This window comes from Gallus gallus, chromosome 3 (assembly GCF_016699485.2).
Source record: "Gallus gallus isolate bGalGal1 chromosome 3, bGalGal1.mat.broiler.GRCg7b, whole genome shotgun sequence".
NCBI classification, from domain to species: domain Eukaryota; kingdom Metazoa; phylum Chordata; class Aves; order Galliformes; family Phasianidae; genus Gallus; species Gallus gallus.
The window spans coordinates 72,502,412-72,527,469 of NC_052534.1; the positions used below are offsets into that span (position 1 = coordinate 72,502,412).

At 36.3% G+C, this 25,058-nt stretch overlaps 1 protein-coding gene across 1 annotated transcript; it reads right to left on the bottom strand.

Moving 5' to 3' along the window:
* Positions 1-170: 170 nt before the first annotated feature.
* Positions 171-21,788, bottom strand: UFL1 (UFM1 specific ligase 1). The gene is made up of 19 exons (NM_001103201.2): positions 21,684-21,788; positions 20,845-20,990; positions 19,306-19,334; positions 18,538-18,635; positions 17,597-17,711; positions 16,562-16,692; positions 15,900-15,958; positions 13,631-13,777; positions 12,327-12,502; positions 11,493-11,672; positions 11,021-11,141; positions 8,658-8,780; positions 6,845-6,965; positions 5,722-5,885; positions 4,545-4,675; positions 4,331-4,411; positions 3,526-3,611; positions 2,867-3,047; positions 171-2,192 (listed from the first exon to the last, which is right to left on the bottom strand). Exons 1-19 carry the CDS (start codon positions 21,758-21,760, stop codon positions 1,989-1,991), a joined length of 2,370 nt encoding a protein of 789 aa, NP_001096671.2. The 5' UTR covers positions 21,761-21,788; the 3' UTR covers positions 171-1,988.
* Positions 21,789-25,058: the final 3,270 nt, after the last annotated feature.

Genomic DNA, 25,058 nt, shown 5'->3' on the forward strand with positions numbered 1-25,058 from the left:
ATAGCAACTGTAATGCACGATGTAGTAGATTGTGTAAGTTATTCTTTTAATACGTAACAGTACCAATCAAAGACATAGGAACACTCAAAACAACACGTTAAATCAAAAAGTGCATATAACCTTTTGGAAGCTGTACACTGCAAGAATAACAATCACTGCTTAAGTCAATATTGCATTTTAAATACTTCATCATTTAATGTTATTAAAATAATTTCACATTTGCATATAGAATATCACATAGCTTATTATTTACAAAATAGATTCACGTCTTACAAAATTGTTTATGTTCACTGGAGGAGCACAGTGATTATTCTGGCCAAATAATAGGAAATCAAGCCTATTCTCCATAGCAAACTCGTTATTAAACAAAGGTAAATAGACAAGAGTATTTCTCATCTTACCCTTCATTGTTCACTAGGATATCCGCCAGCGAAAGGTAAAGACTATCTTTGATTCTGCCTTACTCCGGCACAGTTTTGCCTTACAATGTGTAAAAGATCAGAATTATGAAGGGAATATTGTTAAACATTAGGTACTTCTGTGGATGCTTAAAATCCGTCACAGTTAATCCATTACTGAGTTTTCACACTGGGCCTCATCAACTTCCCTCCTCCCCGCCTCCCAGTTTCAGGCTAGCAGATATTTTAATTAACCACATAGGAGCCACGAAATGCTGGGAAACAAATATTAAAATAATAACAAAAATAAAAAATGTATTTAAACAAAGCAGAACTTGTATAGAACCTATTCGCTTTCTTTCAGCATCAAAGAATTTTGGCAAAAATGCGTGAATGGCGTTTTCAGATTTCTTGTTTTGCATGAAATCAATTGGCATTACTGAAGTAAAGAAGGTCAAGGAGGACCTGATACAACTAAAATATTTCTGGTTTGAAAACTGTGTTCTCTTAAAGACAAGTTAGAAGTGTGTTTGACATACAAAAATTATGTCAGTAATAGTGGCAGAACTCAAAAGATTTTATTTTACACTATTTTTACCTTCCTCAAGACAAAGTACTTGTGGAAATAAGCCAAGTAAAAAACTTGAGGGAAACTTTCAACATTTAGCTACTTCAGATTAGACAAACAGTCTATACAGTTTATGTAGAGAGATCTTAAAAGTTAATATTTAAATTCTTTTCCAAAAACATGGGGTAAACAGAATACCAGAAGTTCCCTCAAGGCAGCTGACAGAATGCAAGCACGTGCTTCATACAGTTAAGGGAAATGGACTGACAATTCAACAACACTACTGAATGAACACAGAATGTTAATTATGGCAAGTGAAATAGTATTTACCCATCTTCAAATTACCAATGCAAAAGGGTTGCACCTCCTCTGTCCCAATTACAAGTTTTATATGAGCTGCCATTACTGACGTTAACAGAATACATAAATAGCATGGGTATGCTAATTTTTGAAAGAGTTCAGTGTATGCAGAAACTCACATAAATATTGGGTCACTTCTTTTAGGTTTAAGAATATAAACTTGTACTAGATTGTTTCACTCTTTAGTGGAAAACATCCACAAATTCTATCAAAATGTAAAAATGGGCTTTCATTTGTATACTATTTATAACAACTATCATTTCAAACCTCGTCTTTGAAATTAAGATATAGGCTTATGCACACTTATATGCAACCCTTATACCACTACTAATCCAAATCAGAAGAGCAAATCTATAAACTTGTGCATTTAACAGAATACAGTGTTATCACAAGAAAAAGCATTTCTTGAGGCTTCAAGTGAAGTTGCAAATTTAAAAAAACCACCAATTTTATACCCAAAGCGTCCTCTCCAGCTAATGTGTTAATACCTTATATGTACATACATCTTATATGTATGCTGTAGCAGTAGATAAACAAAACTCCATTTGTCACCATTACATGATGAATGTGTTCCTTGGCTGTCATTTGCTAGAAGCCAAATATTAAAGCTTTTCAAGCATTTTCAAGCTGTATCAAGAAAGCAGACACACTCAGTAATCATTTTATTCCTCTGTTACAGAAGATTTTCTAGGTCTGAGAACAAGATCTTTGACAGAGGTAGTGATTTCCTGGAGCTCCTTCCGAATGGTATCTGCTCCTTCTTCCTCCTCTGTTTTATTGTCATCCTCCTGTTCTGCCTTCTTAGACTGACTGATCAACTGTTTCACTACTAATCCCTGGTATTTGATTAATAGAGAATGCTGATCCTGAGGGGAAAAAACAAACAAACAAACAAACAAAAAAGTTAGTGTAATGGAAAAGGTAACACAGACCTTTAATTGACTGAAGAGTAAATGTTAAAAAAAGCATTCTCCCATTCTTGTCTTAAGAGGGAAAGTGATAAGTGTATATATTTCCACTGAAGTATTTTGCAACCTAAATTCTGAGAAACAGTCAGAGAGGGAGGAAAATGAAAAGTGCACCCATGCAGCAGGAACAGGACAATTAACTGAAGCAATGAAGCAATGTAGTCAGTAAAAACAATCGGTTCTGGTAGATTGGATATAGAATTTGAATCTTTCAATTTTTGGAGAGGTACCTCTTTTCTAAAACTGAATTAGAAAAGCTCAAAGCAATCACCGTCTAGCTAGGAGAAAAGAGAGAGTCGCAAGAACTGTCAGTGATTTTTAACATCCCACAATATATAGCTGACTACAGACAAAGGCAAAAGCTTCAGTACTAATGACAGATGGATTTCATTAAAAATATTGAAAACAGACCTAAAATACATTATAGAACAGGCAAACTACATATTCTGCACATACAGTAATGATTAGACATGAAACACAAGGATGCCAGTCTTACATAGTAGCATTAGTATCATTCCATTTGGTCAAAGGAAAAAAAAGTACTTCCAGGCAATAAGACCAGAAAGGAATACCTCTGGGATCTTGCCGCTTAAGAAATTAACGATCTGTGGTACAGATCTTCCTGGTGCATGAAGCATACAGTGGGTTGAAAACTGAAATAACAGTACTGATGTCAGGTGCAGAACAAGAGCTGGATCTTCTGTTACTTTTAGCTGTTCAATCAGAGCTTGTCTATGTTGAAACAGGACTTGCCTAAGGAACAAGAATAGATTACAGTAAAATCTGTTTCCCATTCTGTCATAATTCATAATAGACTCTAAAGCTTATCTAACATTAAGAATGTTTATTTTTTTCTCCGACTGACCAACTCTTGATGTGATATTTGTGATATTCCTGATTAAAAGCAAAACAACTAAACAAACAAACAAACAAAAAACCCCATAAAAAACAAAAATGGAAGCACTGGTGGAGCTCAGATATTGAAAACCACCCTAGCAAACTTAAATGTAATCAGTCAGTCAAATTAGCTAAATACAAACCCTCCTGTCTGCCTTCTCCCACAGAATTAGGACTGCCCACCTTTGTATTCTTCAGGTAAACAGTTTGGAAAGAACAACTGACTCTTACTTGCACAGTCTATGCGACTGCTAGCAAATGAATCATCTGACATTTGTGCAGCAACTGAGCTAATTTTCAGTTAGTGTACATAGAATAAATACAATTAAGGTACCTTTCCTTCTTTTTGTCTCCTTTTTTCACCATAATATCACAAATATCTGCTGCAGCATCAAGGTATGAAAGGAAGTCTTCTAAACTCTATTAACAAATAACAGATGTAAGAATCTATGTTAGCAGGCTACAAAATGAGCTAACTACTGCTCACAGCTAATCACCCAAATACAACTGGAGTAAATGATAGAAAGAAAAAACAATTTTAACAAAAGTTTTTTCCATCTTCCAACAGTTCATATATTTGAACATGCAAACTATAGTATAAGACATCAATTCTAAAAATAAATACTTAAAAAGAAACAAATTTTGCAATTCCTTACAGATATTTCTTCTGAAGAAACATTCAGTAAGGCATCCTCTTGCATATAGGAAGTAATAAATCACATCCCTTTATACCTACACTGCCATAAATTGTTGAGTATTTTTTTTAAAGACTCGAGAAGAATACTTGTTAAAGAATACAGGAGAGAACAATCTTTCTTTAGAAAGAAAGTACAAGAAGCAACAACCACGATACTGCAGATTATCTCTCAGATTTTATTTTTCTCAGTTACACATAAAAGATACACTGGATTCCATCTGAAAGCAAACAGCCAGCTGACTACCAGTTTTAAAATGTTAGATCAAATGTCACCTCTTAAAATTCAAATATAAAAAGTACTTTGACTTAGACAAATTCAAAAGGTGACTTCAGTACTCACAGCAGCAGCAGCTATGTACTATACCATACCATGCATCTCAGCTGTTTATTAGCATATCACCAGAACAGAAAATCTGACCTCAAAGATTCTGGAACACTTTACCTTGCCATTCAGAGAAGTATGCAGTTTAGTTAAAGGACCTCTGGTATCTTCTGGCAATTTACCTAAAATCTTGGTCCTCACCTGTATGAAAGAGGAATGGAAATCATTTGTAATACTGATAACTATTTTAGCTGTGGACATATCAAAAGAGAAGATAATTAAATAAATCACTCATCTACTTGAAACTGCTGAAAAGGAACTGATAGCTCTGTACCTCACTTGTAATGGTAGAGTAATTTTCTGTTGTCATCATTGAATCAGATGCTAGGAAGTTGAAGATAAGATTTGTAATGTCAGTACAGACGGTCTTCAACAGGTGCTTAGCAAGGTTAGTCTGAGTCTCATCTGTTAAAAAAAATAGAATAAAAATGAAAAGACAGGAATATACCTTACTACAGCTATTTGCTTCATATGAACAGTTATCATAACACTTTCCAAAACATGGATTCTATCAACTATAAGTAGTAGCACTAGAAATTCATTTGAATGCGTGAAGCAAACATCTCTCATTTGCAGTTGTTTATGGAATATTATTCAGCATAAATGTGAGCTTTCAAGTCTGTAAGTGCATTTTAATGCACTGTCAGCGCTTCAAATATATAGGAGTCCCTATGCAGTCCTCTCGAACTACTAACACAGCACTGATTATACCCATCAACAAGTAAAAAAGTACATATTGGCAATGGGACAAACAGTTAAACTAAGCAGGCAGGCACATGACGTAAGACTGAAACAGAAGTTTTGAAAAAAGAACCAGCATACAAGAACAGAAGTTAATGGGAAATAATCCCATTTATTCCAAACCACAGGAATGTATCTAGATTTTGTGTGTTGGTATTTCCTTTTGCTGTAAACTTTCTACAGAGAAAGTTCTCAAAGAAAACTGAATACAGCAAAGAATCTTGGATTTTCTTAATATTACTTTCCTGTAACAAAACACAGGTAGCCAAACATGGCACATTACAAAGTAAACTACTGCAAAATCAATGCACACCTTTCTGAAAAACTACCCTCAAGGAGCAGTTACTTGCAATACCAAACCAAAGGAAGGTTGAGATGGGGGCCTTTCAGAGTCAGGAAGCATTCAATGTTTTCATTAATTACATGGGTGCCAGAATGAAGCAAGTTTACGTTTTAAAGAAATAAGAACCGAGAAGGGATATAAACACTTCAGAAGAAAGGACAATAACACATAATAATTTGGACAGAATGAAGACTGTGGATATGAGTGTACAAAGCAGTGCACATCAGCACGAGGTCAGTTTTAAACACTGTAAATATATCCTTAAGTTTTCTCACTTTCTTAAAACTGTTCTTCTCTGACTCTGCATACTCATGCAATAAATTCAAAATTCTTGAATAAGTATTTTTAAAGTATTTATTTATTATACCTGTGAAATACTTCGTTCCCTTTTCAAATAATCGAATGTTGTTGTACAAGTTTGAGAACTCCTCCTGCAAGTCCTTCATAGTCTGTCTTCTGCTTGCTCCAGAGGAAGATGTTGAAGATGTAAAAACAGAACGCACAACTTCCTGGTAACTTTTTGTTAGAGGTCTTAGAACAGGGGAGAAAAAAAAAATTAAGTATAAAAACGTTGAAGGTTTTCCAAACATACCAGCAGAGAAATCTATCTCCTAACCCAGTAAATGAGTGGGATGTGAAAGCCACAAAATTATGAGATAAATAAAAAGCATGTAACTGAAAAGAGAGAGGAAAAAAAAGCATTAGGAAATTCAAACATTTTTCTGTAATTGCAGAAGTACTACCAGTTACAGTATGCATGGTATGTAAGTGCTTAACAAAGCTTTAATTTCATAACAGCTCTTAAATGGGAAAGAGATGTAAGACAGGAAAAGATTTACCACATCAATGCAATCCTCAAATTCTTTAAAGAGTCTGTACACAGATTTCAGATCAGTGAGAGCCATAAGATGGCAAGCTCAAGATGCATTACAATAGCATTTGCCCTTCTTAAGGCACAGTTATTGTTGCACTCCAAGTTTATCCAAGGTAAAGCTCTTATGGTCCTCTCATGTCCTTTTTGTCTAGAACGCATATATTCAGATCTGTCTCTTGCAAGGAGTACCTTTTAAAAGAAATTATTCATCTTTTATTACATCACTTTGCTGACCTGAGTAGCTAACTATTCAGTTACATGGGTGCCAGTGGTAACACAAGGAACACAGGACATGAATATACCAAGATAGGTACATACAGAAGACAGGAATGGTGAAATCTCAACACAGATCAATGTAAGGGTGGAGAAATATACTTATGACCCTAAAATCACTTGCTGACAACTACTGCTAGGCAGAGGCATTATTTGCCATTACTGTATCAGTACAGCTTTCTAATACAGAAAGAATTATGTAAGATGGAGCTGTATAGAAAGAGGATATTGTAATTCACTTCCATCAGTAAAATTATCTTTCCCTAAATAAGAAAACAGAATTGAGAGGTTTGTCTGAAATGAACCACAGACTTTCTAACTCTATTTGAACGATGGAAATTACCTCATTAGATGTTCAGCAAGTTCTGTAATAAGCTCTTCAGGGCAGTCCTGCAAATGGGTCTTTAAAACATCCTGCATTTCCTCTTGAGACATGAAATGGAACTCCAGCTGCTTATTCCTACCTGCAGGAACACTCACTGATCAAAATTTATACTTGACATTGCTGTAGCTACCATGTGGCACGAGATGTGGAAATGCTTCTAACTTCAAACATCCACAGAAGCATTACCAACAATGCAGAAGAAAGCACGGCTACAGACAACAGTCACATTCTGTACATACAAAAAAAAACTGGTGGAATTTCTCTTCTGATCCCCTAAAAATTATTTTCTGTTACAGACAACTCAAGAAATATATGAAAACGAACTTTTAGTGAGAGATTTCGAAACTGTCTGGCCCGTATTTGTTCAGGAAGGATGACAATACTAAGACCAAAAAGATAATTTTAAATACCAAAATTAAATAGAACATTATTATTTGAGAAATTTCACAAGGTCGTTTTTCTTTTCTTTTCCTTAACCGCAGTCAGTAACATACATGATCAGTAACAGACAGTACCCTCAACTGGAGATTACCGTACATAAAACTTTAGACAGATTAAAGTAGGAAAATTAAACCAGACAACAAGTTCCTGTAGTAAGATCACCTTATATGCTGCATGTAAATGCACATAAAATACCACATTTGTACTTTGGTTTTGGCAAAATATTAAGTTCATCAGCATGCAGCAGAAGCTACTTTTTACATATGAGAATGAGATCAGGATGGTGACAGTGAACCAGAAAGAGACAGGCATTCCACATACCAGCTGCAGGGTAAAGAAGGGTTATTTTATACCAAAGGAAATGGAATGAATGGAAATCAATGACTTTCTCAGCCATGCTGCAGCAGTAATTATCAACATACAGTATTTAGTGAAAGAGGTGGAAAGGGATCTTAAATCAGGATTTGAAGGATGTTACTTATATTTGAATGGTTACATCTGCATTTATCCTGGGATTTTAGTTTATGAATATGACTGAGTACTTTTTTTTCCGGTCAAAGAGCTAATGCAAAAGTGAAGCTCACCGAACACTACTTAACTCAATCTATTTACTCTAATTCTGCAAAACTAGCAGCAACAATTGTTAAACATGAAAAGTTGCACCACAAAGGGGCAATTCAAGGCCACCTAGAGCTGCTTTCATAATACCTTGTCCAGGCAGCTTCTAAGTATTTCCAAGGAGAGAGGCTTTGCTATCTCTCTGGGCAATCTGTGCCAATGTTTCATCACCCACATAGAAAGAAGCGATTCCTGATATTCAGAGGGAACATCTGTTCTAGTTTGTTCTCTTTGCCTCTTCTCTGGCACTGAGCACCACTGAGAAAAGCTTAGCTCCAAACACATTAGATCCTCCCTTCATATACTTACCTACATTGATTTCATCCTAAAATCTCAAGTATTTCCTACATAAAATCAATATTTTAAATTATCTGCTCCAAATTCCTTGACTTAGTTTACTTTTTTAAAGGCTACTTTATATAATTCCATGAATATGACATGAGCATTTCATTTAAATAACAGTATTACATCCACTGGTACAATTCTAACGGAACAGTACTCTCATATTCCTTTTTCACCTGAACTTACTAATACAATGGAGAAATCAGAGGTGTTGAAAACAAGTGATAATAACCATATATATATATATATATTCATATACATATAGCCATATATATATATATATATATATATATTCATATACATATAGCCATATATATATATATTCATATATATATGAATATAGCCATGAGCAAACAGTACCCAAATATACCTGTGCTGGTGGCTTGTGACTCTTCATCACTGTCAGCATCCTTCCTTCCTTTCTTCTTGGTTTTCTTAATCTTGATTTCTCTAGCATTACCACCTCCTCCTCCTCTCACGCTTCCACTGCCCTCTGGTGGAGAATCATTTGCTTATTTCATAGTAAAGTTCTAGCACTTAAAAGTTAGCAATATTATGGTAATTTATCTGCAGTACTTGTTACATCTAAATTAAAAAATATATATCAACCAGTGTACTAGTGTCATAGCAGTTCCACTCTTAAGATTAAAAAAATGCATACCAAGTGAAATCCTCATTTAAACTACAGTCATAAATAATCACAAATGCCAGCCTTACCAAATTAAAATTATCATTAAAATAAACAAAGCTGTAATATCTTTTTGCAAATGAGAACAGATGCAATAATAATCTCTATTATGGAATAGGAGATTTTCTTTTAGTAAGCATTTAACATTTTGTTCAGTGATGCCGAATAACAAAGCTACTCTAAAATATTCTAGATAATATAACTTTGTTAACTTGCAGAGACAAAATCCTCCATGGTAAACATTTATCCAAAATATTCTTACAAGTGTGCATTCAATTAGCTAGAGAGCTAATTGTTGTTCAGCTATTCCTCGATGACAGTAAAGCAATGAGGTAATTCTGTTCTGACAAATGTAACAAATTAGCTCATAGGTGCCATGATCCACGTATTCGCACTGCAGACAGCATCTCAATGTCCAATACAGTCCCTCTGCATAATGTAAGCTGTTTATCTGTTTGTTCTCCTTTTCTTTTCCTTGTTCTCTTCTTTCTTTATTTACTTATTTTCTACTTGGAAGAAATTTTAACTCCAGAAAAATCAGTTTTATACGTTCCCTAAGTCTTGAGAGACTAATTATTTTTGCATATACATATAAGGTCCTAACAGTACTATCATTTCAGAAAAGGAAACACAAAGGCAAGATGCTACTACTTAGAAACCTATCTGCATACAATTACTTTGCTGGAACAAAAAACTTGTTCAGCTGCAGATAACAAAACATGGTGAAATTTTCTGAGTTTTTGACCTCTCAAAACAAACCAAAAAAAAGAATGGATGTTTTTCACAAGTCTATGTGAAATGTGACTGCACTGTGAGCAGATACAAACTGTCAAACATGCAATATATTAACTACTTCACCCCAAAAGCTCCTTTCACCCTGTACTTCACTTTAATAGCACTACAGAAAAAGCAACAGTCTGTAGTCAAAGTCTTATCCAGAAAGCAAAGAAGCAAGAGAGACTTCAGCTAGAAAAGAGGACATGGTGTATGACTTCAGTCCACAGGAAGGATCATTTCTGCAGACTCTGTTTGTAAAAGACTGTTACAAAAGGCCACTGACAATTTATCTTGCAACCCCTAAATTTTCATTACTACAATACATGGCAGAATCTATATTGTGTAAATGAAATTAACACTATGCCACATCAGGTTACACTTACAGAGTTGACAGTCACACACAGTCTTCAAGATAGGCAATGGGACATTCGTCACATTTTGCCATTATGAAATAGAACTAATCCTCAAAACATGATTTTCATTGTAATATAGCTAAGTCAATACAAAAAACCACTTCAAGGTAGTGCTTCCTGACAGTGCAGTGTATGCTTAATCTGTACATGTGAATGCACCTACAGACCCACGGTACATGCTGAGTAGAGTCTTTAATCCTCAGAAGGCTGGAAACTGAAGTCATTCTACTTTCAACAGTTCAAATAAAGTTCAAGCTTTTCTGCTTCAGCTACTGGCCTAGAAAAATCTGCTGTCTCTTCTGACAAGAATAAGTTTACTTTCCATGCCAACTCAGTCATGGCCTTTTTAAGAGTTGAATCTTATGTTTTAATTTTCAGATGATATATATACAATTAAAAGAGATGCATCAGTGCTCTAATACTGTTACCTGGAGAAGCACTTAAAACTGTGCATGTGTGCTCAATGTAGATTGCTCAGCTGTGCTGTAGCAACATAGTTTTTGGAACTGAAAATAGAGTACTTGTTCTGAAAAATGTTTTAAACATAGAAAGATTACAAAGGCTTAAAAAACCACATTTCTATTCTGTCTCAATTTAAAATCTACACGGATTTCTTGTTTCTATAGTCAGATGCCTTGTGCTGGACTAAATCATGATATCTTTATGGGACTTCATCTGTACTTTGAAATCTCAAATAAATTCTCACATACATAGCTCTACACCTCTAGTATAATCATAAGAAGTAGTCGGACTGTTTCCTAAATATCTTCAGCAGTAGACTAGATGAAATTACTGGACTACAAAATAGAATAATTTTAAATATTTCTAAGGCTAAGATTTTTTTTTATGCCTTACCTGTTGCTTTCTTTCTTCTTTCATCTTTTTTGTCTTTTTTATTAGTATATGAATTTTCTAAAACATAAGACTGCTTTAAATCTTCTTCAGTGATTAAATGAACAGGGCTGTTTTTCATTTCCTATAACAAAGAACAGGCAATTAATAGAAAAAAGATAAAGAGAAGGACAAAAGATGTATGGAGGAACATTTAAGCCATTTAGCTACTTTGAAGTATACTAATCTAACATGATGTTTTCCATGAGCAACACACAAAGATGCATTTATTCTCTTAATAGTTCAGGATTGGATCATGTTGTCAGCGTGCAAAATTGAATATACACTGCATTCACTAATACAAACTCCTCATTTTTGCTTGTTTTTGTAAGCTGTATTTCAGGCAAGAAGTAAAGGGATGGTAACAACAACTAGAAAGCCAAATAAACTACACTCCAAAACTCAGTGTACCATCTTGAACACTGAATAACCATACCTTTTCAGCTTTCTGTTTCATCATATCAGAAAACAGATCAGTACAGCTGCTTATAAATTTCTCACTGACCACGATGGTGTCACTGAAGACTAAACCTGAAGAATTTTTGTTCAAAGATCTCATCACTTGCTGAAGCAAAATCCCAATATCTTCTACTGACAACGAACTTGGCAGAAGAGTCTAGGGTAAAGAACATCCAAGTTATTCATATACAATAACGTATTCTAGAATGGACACATGTTTGCATGTGGATAAATAGGACCCACAGATACCCCATTTCATAGCTTTTAACTACTTAAAATATATTGCACTTATAAAATTAAAATCGTAATTTAAGATTAAACACTACTTTAAATCTTCTTCCCCACTGAACATCGCTCAAGAGCATCAGTGCTATGTCTGGGAAAGAGCATGGCAACTTCTTCAAAACGCATCTCAGCAGAAACACAATAACATCAGACCGAAAACAATATCTGACCTCCTCATGAGAGGCACAGTAATGCTCTAAGGCCTAAAATTAGACTTTACTAGAGTAAAACGGCTAATAACTCTTTACTTACAGAAACCCTGATAGGGGTTCAGTTTAAGATTTTTTTTTCTAAAAGCATACTACAAAAACATATTGCTCTGTAACTGAATACTGACATGGTCTATCCTTGTTTTTGTTCAGACCACCTTAAAGGCAAACAAAGTTATTTTACTTGTTATATCTTAGTCTGAATATTCTCCTATAACATGAGGTGTACACCACACATGCGTAGCTTCAATAATATAACATGACATGCAAGTAAGTCAAAATAAATAAATCCAACAACAACAGAAAGAATCACTTACTGCTACATCTATCCAACTTCCAGAGCTGATGACTTCATCTACAGAAGCTTCAACTCGATCCACAATCTCTTGACCAACACAAGCTGCTCTCAGAAATAAGAGTTTTGTGGACTTGTATCTTTTCTTTATGTAGCCTGCTGGGTCAGGGATGCCAAGTCTTAACAATGCATCAAATTCTAAAAAATAGTTAGAAGCCCATTAAGTTTGAGTAATGTTACATACTTGTTGGATCATAGGAAGTAATTTGCTTGAAAAGCTGGAAAAGAAGAATTACATCTCTATACAGAAATTCCTAGGTGCAACTTCAAGCCGATGGTCACCTAAAACTTACTTCAGTACAAGCTACAGGTAGATACAATCAATATACATATGAAGATTAAGTCATGGACATTACCATTTATGGTTTTATCTGCTTTATTCAGATTCCTACATCATAAAATCTTTGTAATGACATCTTCCCAAAGTACTGTAACGTAAATAGAATATTTACAGTACATAAAACGGCAAATTTTTGTTTTCTCCAATATAGTTGTAGAATCATTCAATGCCTCACAAGCAAAGCATTTAAAGCATTCGGTAGTTTAAACTTAGATATTCTGAAAACATTCAATTGCTGTATTAGTCAAGCAATATTACAGAAATGCCTAATAGTACTACAGTAAACTATGACAAGCCTTTTCAAAATGCAAGACTAACTGCTATTTAGGGACTGGCCTTTTGGGACCATAAGGGTACATTCCTCCATTTATTTAGCTCCATGTTTTCCCACATCTCCTGTTTTAAATCACCGTCATTAGTCATCATTCAGCTTCAACTCAGATATACATATTAGGACTCTAATTAGGACACTAAGTGTTATGCACTCCAGTTTTGCGAATCTCGTGGAAAAGGTTCTTCCTATGCACTACATTCTTGGCTATCTGAACAGTTAACAATCAAAGTTGGTTACAATCTGGACACCTGACCCGAAATTCCCAACTATGTGGGTCAAATACAGCCATGTGGAAAGTCCACAATGAGTAGTCTAAGAAAAGTTTTCAGAACAGTAGTGAAAGCAGCATTTTTAACATCCTTTGTAAGAAATACTGTTACTGTTTAGCAACACGGTTCTGCATGCTGAAGTATGGTTGTGCTGAAGTAAAACTGATAAGACAGTCTCTAAAGAGGAGAATCAACTACTGTATTTATTTCCACTTATTCTTGTGAAGCTTTACATTAGACAGTGCCTGTATTAGAGTAAGATTAATTACCTAAACTAGCTTTTAAGAAAGACATGTTATCTAAGAGAAAAAAAGATGAATTACCTAAGTAACCATTTTGTTTGAAAAAGGAATCCACCCAGTTGCTCTGTGTTCTGGCATAGATGTCAGGAACAAACACAGCCTTATCCTGCCTCCCACCAACCACAGTGCCTTTTAGACGACTGGTGTTAACAAGTTCTTCTAGCACAGCTGAAAGAAAGAAAAAACAAATGAAACCGTATTTCTCATTTCGATGTACCCATTTATTAGAAAATAGCAATTATTTTTCCCATTCTGTTTTCCCCTTCATTAGTTGTTTTTCTTTTTACTATTACTTGAAAGAAACCAAAGATCAAGCTACAGTGCTTGTTCTGCTGAAACATTTCTGAATCGTATCAATTATCTTTAATGCTTCTGAGAACAATCTTGACAAAAGCTCAGGAAATCGTACAAAGTTCTAAAAGAGTGAGCCACTATGGCAGGATCAAAACCCTTCTTACACAGAACATTTGGACAGTTTCAGTTTTTAACTTAGAAAATGCAGCCATAAGAGGCACTTTGTCCGAGCAGACAATACAATATAAGTATATTTTATTAATAGTGTTCTTTTTGCATTCACCATTTGCATGTTACCCAAGAAGGAAATAAAGAGAGGTCTGAACACACTAAAATTACATACGAAATTGTTACCTAAACTGCACAAATGTTAGCACCTCGCCTACTGACTGCCATCTTCATTGTTTGCAACATTCACACTGTTACCAGTAATAAAACCCCTTATAAAGCACGAATACTACCGACAACAAATGCATTGGTAACTGTTAAAACCAAAGTACTAAGCCTCTCTTAATGCTAGCTCAGGTATTTTCAGTCCATTAAAGGCAGGTATGAATGTCTGATTTGCTTCTTATGCTATGCTTTTGCCTTTTCATAAGTCACTAGGTATTCTGAAAAATATACCTCAACTGTCAAGCTGTGCAGCAGTTTTTTTCTGTAAGAGGCACAAAAGTATAAGTAACATCATTAAAAAGGTATCTTCAATATTTATGAAATTGCAATAGCATCTCTGAAAAACGGATCAAATGAGTTCTGGCACTAATAAGGTTTTTAAAACGTATGAAACGGCAGATGGGGTGAAATACAGTAAGAACTAAAGAGAACACTGAACTAACTTATTAGCAGCAACAACAAAAATAAGAAAAAGCAGTACTAGGAATGCACTTAGCCATTGTGCTGACTATTGGTGATCAGAAAACACTAGAACTTCATATTAGCATTACACATGAGGAGTATATAATTGTGTAATTGCAGGCAGGACCGGTTTAAAAAAGACTAATTGAATAATGAAATTTGTGATTTTGCAACATTATTATAAATAAATCTATAAATCTACATTTTAGTAGATTTTCCTCTTAACCTACAAAGAGTTGGATAACAAAGTACTAGGAAAAAAGGAAAACTTAAACTGATTATATGAAAGCAGAGTATTTATACAATTTGATTTAAATGCTAACATTTTCATTTATAATGAATACGCTTGTCACAAAACAAGATGGTAAGCAGAGATATTAATGGAGCTCAAGTATGCAGTGTCCTGAAGGCAAAAAGACCCAATCAAACAGAAGAGAGATATTAACTTCCATGAGAAGAGATGAAAAACCATTAAAAGATTCTCAACAGCAGCAGTATGTGGTCAGCCAGCACACAAGACTAATGATGCTTTAAGTTGAATTCTGAACAGATGGGAGGGGAATCCTGGTAGGCAAAGAAAAGCTAAAATATCAGAAATGATGTTAGAAAAGTTGAAATATTCACAGTTGGATAAGAAATCTTAACAAATTTCCATTTAAAGAGTTGCAGAAAATAAAAGTAAACAGTTTAAGAGTATGCTTTATCACTCGCATACAAAGACATTGAACTGTAACCATAAAAAAAGCTCTGCCTCTACTATCACAGAGCAAAGTCAATAAATAAAATCCAGAGTAGCTAATGCTGTTTGGCTACATAAAATCTGTCCCCTTTTGTGTGCTTCACTGATAAAATTGCCATTAGCTAAAGGCAAATAACATAACAGATGACAAAATGCACTTCTTGCATCACCCTACACCCAAGGGGATTTCATCGCTATATGCTCTCATTGCTTTAGATACAGAGAACATCCCTTTAGTTATGGATAGCACAAAATGTTTAACACTTTTTATACTACAGAGAAACATATTGCTTTATTCTGGAATTGGTAGCATATACTAAAACCTTCCTTTGAAAGCGTACTTCTAGTAATGAAGAATCTATGAAAGAACAAAAACACAAAACAGTCTGAATGAAAACTCACAGTAAAGTAAATGTTCTTGAAATCCATACCGTGTGATCAAGTTACTTACAGGCGTAGGCCTTGTAAAAAGAGAAAAAGAAAACAATGTATTTACTGGAATTGACGTGGAGAATCCAGAAACCAGATATTATTCTAGATGGGCAAAACTGTACAATACCTTAGCACCACTCCGCTACACTAGAATTTAACAGCTTAAAAGGCTTCAATTTTAAATTATGATGGAATTATAAAATATAACATAGCTATGACAATCATCATATGGAAGCTTTTTTTGTTCATGCAAGTTGAAGATTATTAATATAATAAGAAAAAAAAATCTCTAAAAGCATTTGTACTGGATAGATGTCAATACGTAATTGACTGGGAGGAGCGCAATGACAGCAAGGATAGATATTCTCTGAACACGTTAAAAAGCTACTCATTAACAACTTCAACCCCAAAATGTAAAAACGTTGCAGTCATACTTCCCTTGCTCTCCTGGCCCTCATTTAAAGAAAAAACAAAATCTAACATATCTGAATGTGTCACTCCAGGAACTGAACTGTACTTAAAATAAATATATCCATCAGTTTTTCTTTTCTTTTTCAGCCACAAGCGGATCCGGTCCGTAAAGAACTAGGAAATAGATATTTTAATACGTGGCTGCAGGTGCTGCAATTTACCGAGTAATCGCGCTGAAGAGACCACGAATGCGTGCTCGATGCCGGGAAACAAAGGCCTCTGTAAAAATCACCCCGCGGTTCTCCTGGTCCAGTCGTCCATGAATGATTCTACCCAAACGCTTGGATAAAGCCTGTAAATAGAAGCCAATATATGTATACAACGACAAAAAGAAACTTTGCAAGAAATCAGTAAGGTCTGGAGATGCATAAAAGAAACTAAAATTTAACCTTTTTTTGTTTGTACAAACCAATTCACTATCCATTTTCTCTGATAGTTAAGAATTAAATTAGCAACAATAAACACAAAAGAAAGAGGTGGTTATAAATGTGAGAAGTGAACGAAATCTTTCAAGAAAGAAGGAAAAACAATATATTAATTTCCATTGTTTGGAAATGTTTTTCTAGAAGCTGATTTTGAAACAAAGATTCTGTTCATAAATTAAGAGAGTCAACACAGTTTTACCTCATAAGACGGCTCACCCAACACGTCTCAGAATTACCCCTTGGAAAAAATACCTTCCAGAAAAAAAATCCCATCTCAATTGAAAGTCATGAATTGTAAGACCATTCTCCCTAATCCTTTGAAGCACTCAAATCAGAAGTAAGTAGTTCTGTATTTCTACTATGAATCTTGAATTCAGCTTTAAAAAACATTTATTTTATTTATTTTACCATTCCTGAATAACCTTAAAAGTTTCCACCATTGTATTTCTGCTTCTCAGATAGCTAATGAAACTGATGAAGTTACCTTTCTATCTTCTCTAAAATAAACAGAATTTTTCACATTTTCTGCTTATGTAATGCTTCCCTGTGTTCCTCGCAGTCATAAAGATGCTGAAGAAATTTTGCACAACATTCAAAAGGCAAACATCAATTCCAATTTGTCAAAAGCCATCACACTGCAACCATTATATATTGTTTTCTGTCTAGAATTACAACCAGCCCATTACAATTAAAGTCATGGCTTTTGCAAAGGCAACAAAAGAAGGCGAACACAATTGATGCCACACTAGCCAGGTCAGCAGGTTACATCACCTGTGTCAGGAAGTCTCCTGGAAGGTCATATGCTTTGCAGAGTTCTGATATTGTCACCTGGCCAGTTTCCTGTAGTTTATCATTTATTTCTTCTGCTAATTGATCTAGGTAACTCCTTATTTGAAAACAAGGGGAAGAAAACAAAAGACAACATGTTACAGACATGCACTTTGTCTGCTGAATTATGAATTGACCTGACACTATATACACCTCTCTCTGCTATAAATTTTCCAAAATAAGCTAAGTGATTGCAATTGAATAAAGGAGAACAATACCAGTGAAAGCATGTGTTTTAAAAGCCTGGTAATCTGGCAGCTAGTATTTAAATTTGTTATTTATCTGCTTGTATGAATCTGTCAGGAAAGTAAGAACAGGAAAACATCTTATTAAAATTAGACTTAGAAAAGGACTTCAATGAGCAATGTAGGTTTCAATTACTTGAAGAGAGCCAGGAGCTACACATTCCTTGCCACAAATAAATCCTGCAATACAATCAATAAAAGAGACATCCCCAAAACAGCATTACTTCAGCGTTTGTTGGTGTGCTGAAAGCCATGAAATAACTTGCTCATACATCTTAGACTTATGAGGTAAAGAAAGAAGTGGGTGAAAATGAGAGTGTTTGTCAACAGCTGAGGCAGACAGCGAAGCCACAGAGCAAATGCGATCTAGCTCCTGTAAAGAAAGACATGAGGAACTAAGAAGTAAAGCCCTCAAAACAGAGACATTCAAAATGCCTTTGCTTCATGGCTTCAGTGATGATTTCAGACACGCCTCACTAGCCACTTGGAAAAGAAACACTCGTCACCAAGCAGCTGTCGTAGCAATCAAGAAAAATGTATTTCACCTCAGAAGCACCAAAGACTGACCATCACTGTTAGCTTGCATTTTAAAAAACAGAAGGGAAGCGAGTTGTGCACGTTGCTCCTGAATGTACTCACTCATTTATAAGCTGTCCCAGCACAAGCTGAACAGCTTTGTCCGATTTAACGATATCGTTAGCTCTATTTTCAATGTGCAGAAGGTCCACATTTATTATCTAAAAAAAAAAAATTAAAAAATATCTGAAATTAATTCTCCAACATTGAGCTATTCAATGAAAAGAGCTGTTTGCTTTTTTTTTTTTTTTCCTAATATTGCACACATATACAGTAAATTTGTAATTTGGAATAAAGCTCAAGTGAGAAAAAAATAATAAAAAAAACCAAACTTTGCAACTGTGACAATGTTAAAAGAAAGCTACATAGTAAATAAAAGTGCAGAAACCTATGAATAGATAATAACCAAGCTGTGTTTCAGAAAGGTTTTCTGATTCTAAGTAATTCTGCTCTAGCCAGAAGGGAAAATTAGTCACAGAGGAAGACTACTGGAGGATAAAGGTTAGCGGAGACAAGAGATTAATGAAGGAAGAGGGAAGATCCAAAGAGGCATGCAAAGTTAATTATGCATGCTCCTGCTGCTTTAGATTTAAATGGGAAATATTTCTTTTCTGTTTGTGCCCTCAGTTTGAAAAGGAAGAGTCAGTCCATCATGAAAACCTGTATATTTTAGTGCTGATTTCATAGATCATGGAATATCATCACTAAGCACAGAGGAGCTCTAAATAATGAAGTAAACAGATACATAAAATAATGAACAAAATCCACATTCGTAATTTATATAGTAAAAAAAAGGAGGAAGAACATATTTTTTTATTATTAAAAATTTACCTGTTGTAAGTCAACAATGTTTATTCGACCTTCAAAAAAAAAGTACAAACATACTTTTAGTATATAAACCATGCTTGAAAAGGTTTAGAACACAGTGTAGTTCATTGTATACAAAATACTTTACTATTTGTACATAGACCAATGAAACCAATTTCAGCTTTAAGCATTGACAAATGAAAGAAATCACAGGTGATTAAGTGCAAAACATCCCCTCCCTGAGTTGCATCAAGAGGAGCATGACCAGCAGGTGGAGGAAGGTGCTTCTGCCCCTCTGCTCTCATGAGACCCCATCTGGAGTACTGCGTCCAGTTCTGGAGCCCCCAGCATAAGAAGGACATGGAGCTACTGGAGCAGGTCCAGAGGAGGGCCTGGAAAATGATCAGAGGGCTGCAGCACCTCCCTTAAGGGGACAGGTTGAGAGAGCTGGTTGAGAAGAGAAGACCCTGAGGAGATGTTATAGCAGCCTTCCAGTACTTGGAGGGGTTCTACAGGAAAGCTAGGGAGGGACTTTTTATAAGGGAATGTAGTGAGAGGATGAGGGGAAATGGCTTTAAACTGAAAGAGGATAGATTAAGACAAGATATTAGGAAAAAGATCTTTACTGTGAGGGTGGTGAGACACTGAAACAGTGTCTCCAGAGAGGCTGTGGATGTCCCCTCCCTGGAGGTGTTCAAGGCCAGGTTGGGTGGGGCTTTGAGCAACCTGTTCTAGAGGGAGGTGTCCATGCCTATAGCAGGGGGGTTGGAACTAGATGATCTTAAAGGTGCCTTCCAACCCATTCTATGATTCCATGATCTTATTCTACACTATAGACTTGCTAGAAATCCAGCAGAGAAACTCCAAAAACAAACAAACAAAAAAAAAACACTCCCTCAGGATCTTTAAAATCAAACCATCATAACAATACGATACGCAATGGTGTGTCACAAACTGAGACTTACTTGTAATAGTAACAAAACAATAGATATTCTATAAGAACATGCCAAGCTTTATCTTTCAAAACATACAATACTGTGAAATTCAGCCACATACGTAACTGAAGTACAATGCAATCTCCTCATTACAATCAGCGACAAAAAGAAGTTTGAAGCATTATTAAGCTCCTTGCACATCTAAATCAGATCAGACAAAGCAGATGGCTTCTCATACAGGTAAAATAAGACTTACCAATGATAATTTAAAAATGTGATTATTATTAATACTAATAACAACGTGAACAGAGAATGGTTTTGAAATTATGTGTCCATGCTAAACACCCGGCCAAGTACTTAAATACACTTTAAATGGATTCTTAGACCATTTCTACCTCAGAAATTCCACAAAGGCTTAAGAGAATCAAGTAACATTTCCCGATACAATGAACTAACAGCCTAATACAGACTTGAAGTGAAAAACTATTGATTCCTGGATAGATAAAGCATCAGGGAGCACGCTCACTTTTTTGAAACATGTTGGGTACTGAAAAAAACGTTCAGATCTATCTCTGGTCTTCAGAATTAATCTCCAGATCCAGAGGAAGAAAGCATACATGACACTTACCACCACAAACACTGAGCTCATCCCAGATCTCCTTACTGATTTGTGCAGGAGTGACATATTCTTTTCCATCCAACGTATGCACCACTTCCAACTGCTTTTCTGCAATTAGTTTAGTGACAATTTCTATACAGTTCCGCTCCGACAATCTGGCAATAACACAAAGAACAACCAGTTATTCTAAGGACCTGCCAAGTTCAACTCACGTTTTGACAATTCTATGCACAGGGAAGAAAACGACTGCTTTGCATTCTGTGTACTAAATACATTTATGATGAGGAAAACCTGTCATGACCCTATTTTTCTCATCCCCCACAAACGGGGCACTCAGCTTTTCTCAGAAGTCATCGTTGAGACGTGATTTCCAGTCCTGTCCTGAACAGCTGTCAGCTCCTCCCGCAGCAGGGCTGCACCTTCCTGTGCAGGGAGGCATGGCTGTGCTTACAGAATTTGGACTAAGTACATAGGAGCTACTTCAAAGCTTTATTTTTTAACATATTTTATTCTGCATTGTGCACAGGCTCTCGCAACAACCCCAATTACTCAACAACAAAGGGGAGAAGAGCTGTGAGGCTGTCTGCCAGACACAAGGCCATAAGACAGCGGCGCTATTTCCCGAACACAGACAGGTGTGTGACCCCAGAGGTGCCGTTCTGGGGCCACAGCCGCTGGCACAACACCCCAGCGTCACCCCAAGTAACAGGGCCTGCCGAACACCGCCACAGGCCACACACACACACACATCGCTCTGTGCTCGGCTCCACTCAGGAGGAGAGCAGGGCCGGCTGCCGGCGCAACGGTGGGCTTCAAAGCCCGACGCGGCTCCGCCGCGCCCTGCTCACCTGTGGGCCGCCTCGGCAAACTGAGCCCGCTGGAAATCGGCCGCCAAGCGCCGGATCTCCTCCCAGTCGGCCGCCATGGCCGCCCTCCCGCTCCACGTCAGCCCCGCCGGGAGGCTACGGGCAGCCAGAGCGGACACACCTCCGCGGCGCCCCCGCCACTCACAGCGCCACCTGCCGGCTTGGCTGCCTCCGGCTCGCGGGTCAGCCCAGCAGCTCTCGAGGAGCGGATCCGGGGCTGACGAGGCTGGCTGGGCGCTCCTGGAAACGGCGTCCACAGTACAACTCTGATGAGTCTGAAAACTCCTGTGTGGAGCCACGAGTCGATGATTCTCGTGGGTCCCTTCCAACCTGCCGTTGAAGGGGCAGGGAAATAGGATCCTCGCTTTGTTCTGCAGCTGTTGCTGTCGGGAAAAAGAACAGGGAACTTAGGTGGGTTCCTCCTTCCTAACCATAGATGTATCCAGAGAGTTTGATTTTATGGATAGTCCACAGCCTTGGGAGAATCCCTCCCTACAGTCTGACACTTTATTTGAGCTGGCAGCGTCGAACATTGCAGTTAAAACCCCAATTCAGGTATAATAGATTAGACATTCATGTGGTGTGTGGTGGACTTGAATTCAATGGACACCTGTAAAACCTGGGGAAACAATCATCTGTAAATAGAGATTCCAGTACTTGAAGGGAGTGCATAAACAGGAAGGCGAATGGCTATTTACGAGGGTGGATAGTGAAAGGACAAGGGGGAATGGTTTTAAACTGAAACAGGGGAGGTTTACGTTGGATATTAGGAAGAAGTTTTTCACACGGGGTGGTGACGCACTGGAACAGGTTGCCCAAGGGGGTTGTGGATGCCCCATCCCTGGAGGCATTCAAAGCCAGGCTGGATGTGGCTCTGGGCAGCCTGGTCTGGTGGTTGGTGACCCTGCACATAGCAGGGGGTTGAAACTCGATGATCACTGTGGTCCTTTTCAACCCAAACCATTCTATGATTTTGTGTGTGTGTGTGTGTAGATTTGTTGTTGGTGTTATTTTTAAGAGTCGTATTGTTTTAGCAGTGAGCAAAGAAGGGGCATGTGAATTGTAAATGCAGACCAGTTATATCCATATTTCTAAATTGCAGGTTCTGAGTCCACAAAGAGATTTCATGAGAACCCTTTTCTTTCCAGATGTGTGTACATTTGCACAATATGTGCCTTAAGATTTTCTGTGCTCAGTTGTTATTCAAGTAACATACAGATTTATATATATTTTTGCCACTTAAATCAGTGTTTTATTTAGTCCGCTTATAAATTAAATCTTCTGATGTTAAAAATAGAGCAAATGGTTAAATTTGCTACATATCCACAAGCCTCTTGCAGCTAACTAAACTTTAATGCTGTTATTACCTGAGACTTGCAATTTATACAACAGATAAGTCCATTGAAAATAAAGCTGATACAGTTAATTTTAGTACAGTGTTCTAAATTTGACTGATTCCAGATGATGGTAACAGAAATGTTTTTGTTTCATTGCTTAAGGCAATATAAATGAATATATAAATGAAATCTGAAGATTTTTATAGCTTTGATGTTAGTAAAGGATTAAATAAACCTTTACGTAACTATCATAGTATGACTGATCGCCACATTTTGTTGATAAAAAACACAGCATATAAGGTCTTCTGATGGCCAGGTACAATATTGCACTGATTTGGTGTCTTAAATGTGAGCAATAAAAGAAAACAGTGTTGTTGTTAATGGTGTTAAAATGAGTCAATGCTGTACATCTTACATAAAATGCATTATAAAAATGGATTTTCTAACATGCACGCATGTTCATATGTACTCTTCTGAACTCTCTTCCCAGGGAACTTGAAATTACTACCAGTCCATTGAAGGAGCATGAATTAAAGAATGAGTTTTTCAGTTCTGAGTTTGCTCCTTCTTGCCACTGCAACACGTTAGCCTTCAAAAGACCAAAATGTTAAGAACTGGATGGGGGTCACTCCAGGCTGCCAAGTGTTACGGAAAGTTATGACAGTTCTTCATTCTAGTCAGCTGAAGATATCATCTTCTAGCTAAAAGACCAGAAAAGATTTCTACATTCATTACATTCATTTGGAGCAGAAGACAAACATAGCACTCAAATACACAAAATCCTGCAGTCTTTGCCTAGTTCTAGAAATGCCTAGTTCTGCTGCTTTGGAATTGTTTCTTAAGAGTCCAGGCACAAGTATTCACATACTCCAAACATTGACTCCTAAGATCAAATTGGAGTGCCCTTTAATTATTATTATTTTTTTTAATCAACTTTCAACACTAGAAGCTTTCTTCATAAAGGCAGGGAAATCTGAAAAATCTGTTTGTAATTTCCCTTTCAGATCTCTGTGTTCACATGTACTTTATTGTTCATTTTAAGGTATCTGTTCCTTTGTAGCATTGTACTGGAATATACACTAATTAATAAAAAATATTTGAAAGGAATTGTTAATGCAAGGCTTATTTGGAGTAATCAGTGATCTCTAAAAATGCCCTTGGTGTAACCTCCTTTGCTGCAGAGCAGACTCTTCAAATATTAAAGATTCTGAAAGTTGAAGGAGCAACCACAGATGTGTTTCTTGTGCTTTGCAAAATGTATTTTCTATGAACTTATTGGTAACAGTGATGTACAGCAGCTAAATCATATGGTCTTACTTGTCAGCTCACCAATTTCAGTCTTCAAGGCCAATGTTTTCTGGATTTTTTAGTAATTTTTCAGGAAGGGAGAGTGTAAAATTATAGTAAGGCCTGCCATAGTAAGGCTGTCATGAAAAAGTATTATTATTAATGCCATTGAAATCTGGATAGCTAGGGATAATAGGTTAAATGGCTTGTACGTCATTTGATGTGGCTGCTGAAGATAGAGAAGGAAATTAATCTACTGATAAAGTAAAATCCACAGGACAGGAGGACAATGCTGTAATGTTACATTACTGTGCATAGATTATGATGCCATTTGCAAAAACAGACTGATAATATAGCAAGGTGTTTTTTGCTCCATAAATAATTTTTACCACTATATAGAAAACATGTAGAAAGAATGAGTAGTGCAAAGTAGAAAAGAACAGAGTCCCTAGGAAGGGTGGTTCATTAGAAGCCTTTTTACTTGGCATAAAAATGAATCAGGGGAACTGCGATATGAATAGTATGTTTTCTTTTAACTCAGAAAGAGTACCGTAACAATTTGTTAATCTGGGAATGCCATTGATCTGATCTTAACAGAGAAATATAGCATAAAGTTGTGATTATTTGGTTGACTGGACTGTGTGCAGAGTAAGTTTTTGATATGGGGTGTTTTGCTAAGGTAACCTGCAAAAGCAGGAGATAAGGTAACCACTATAATGATTAAAAGGAAAAA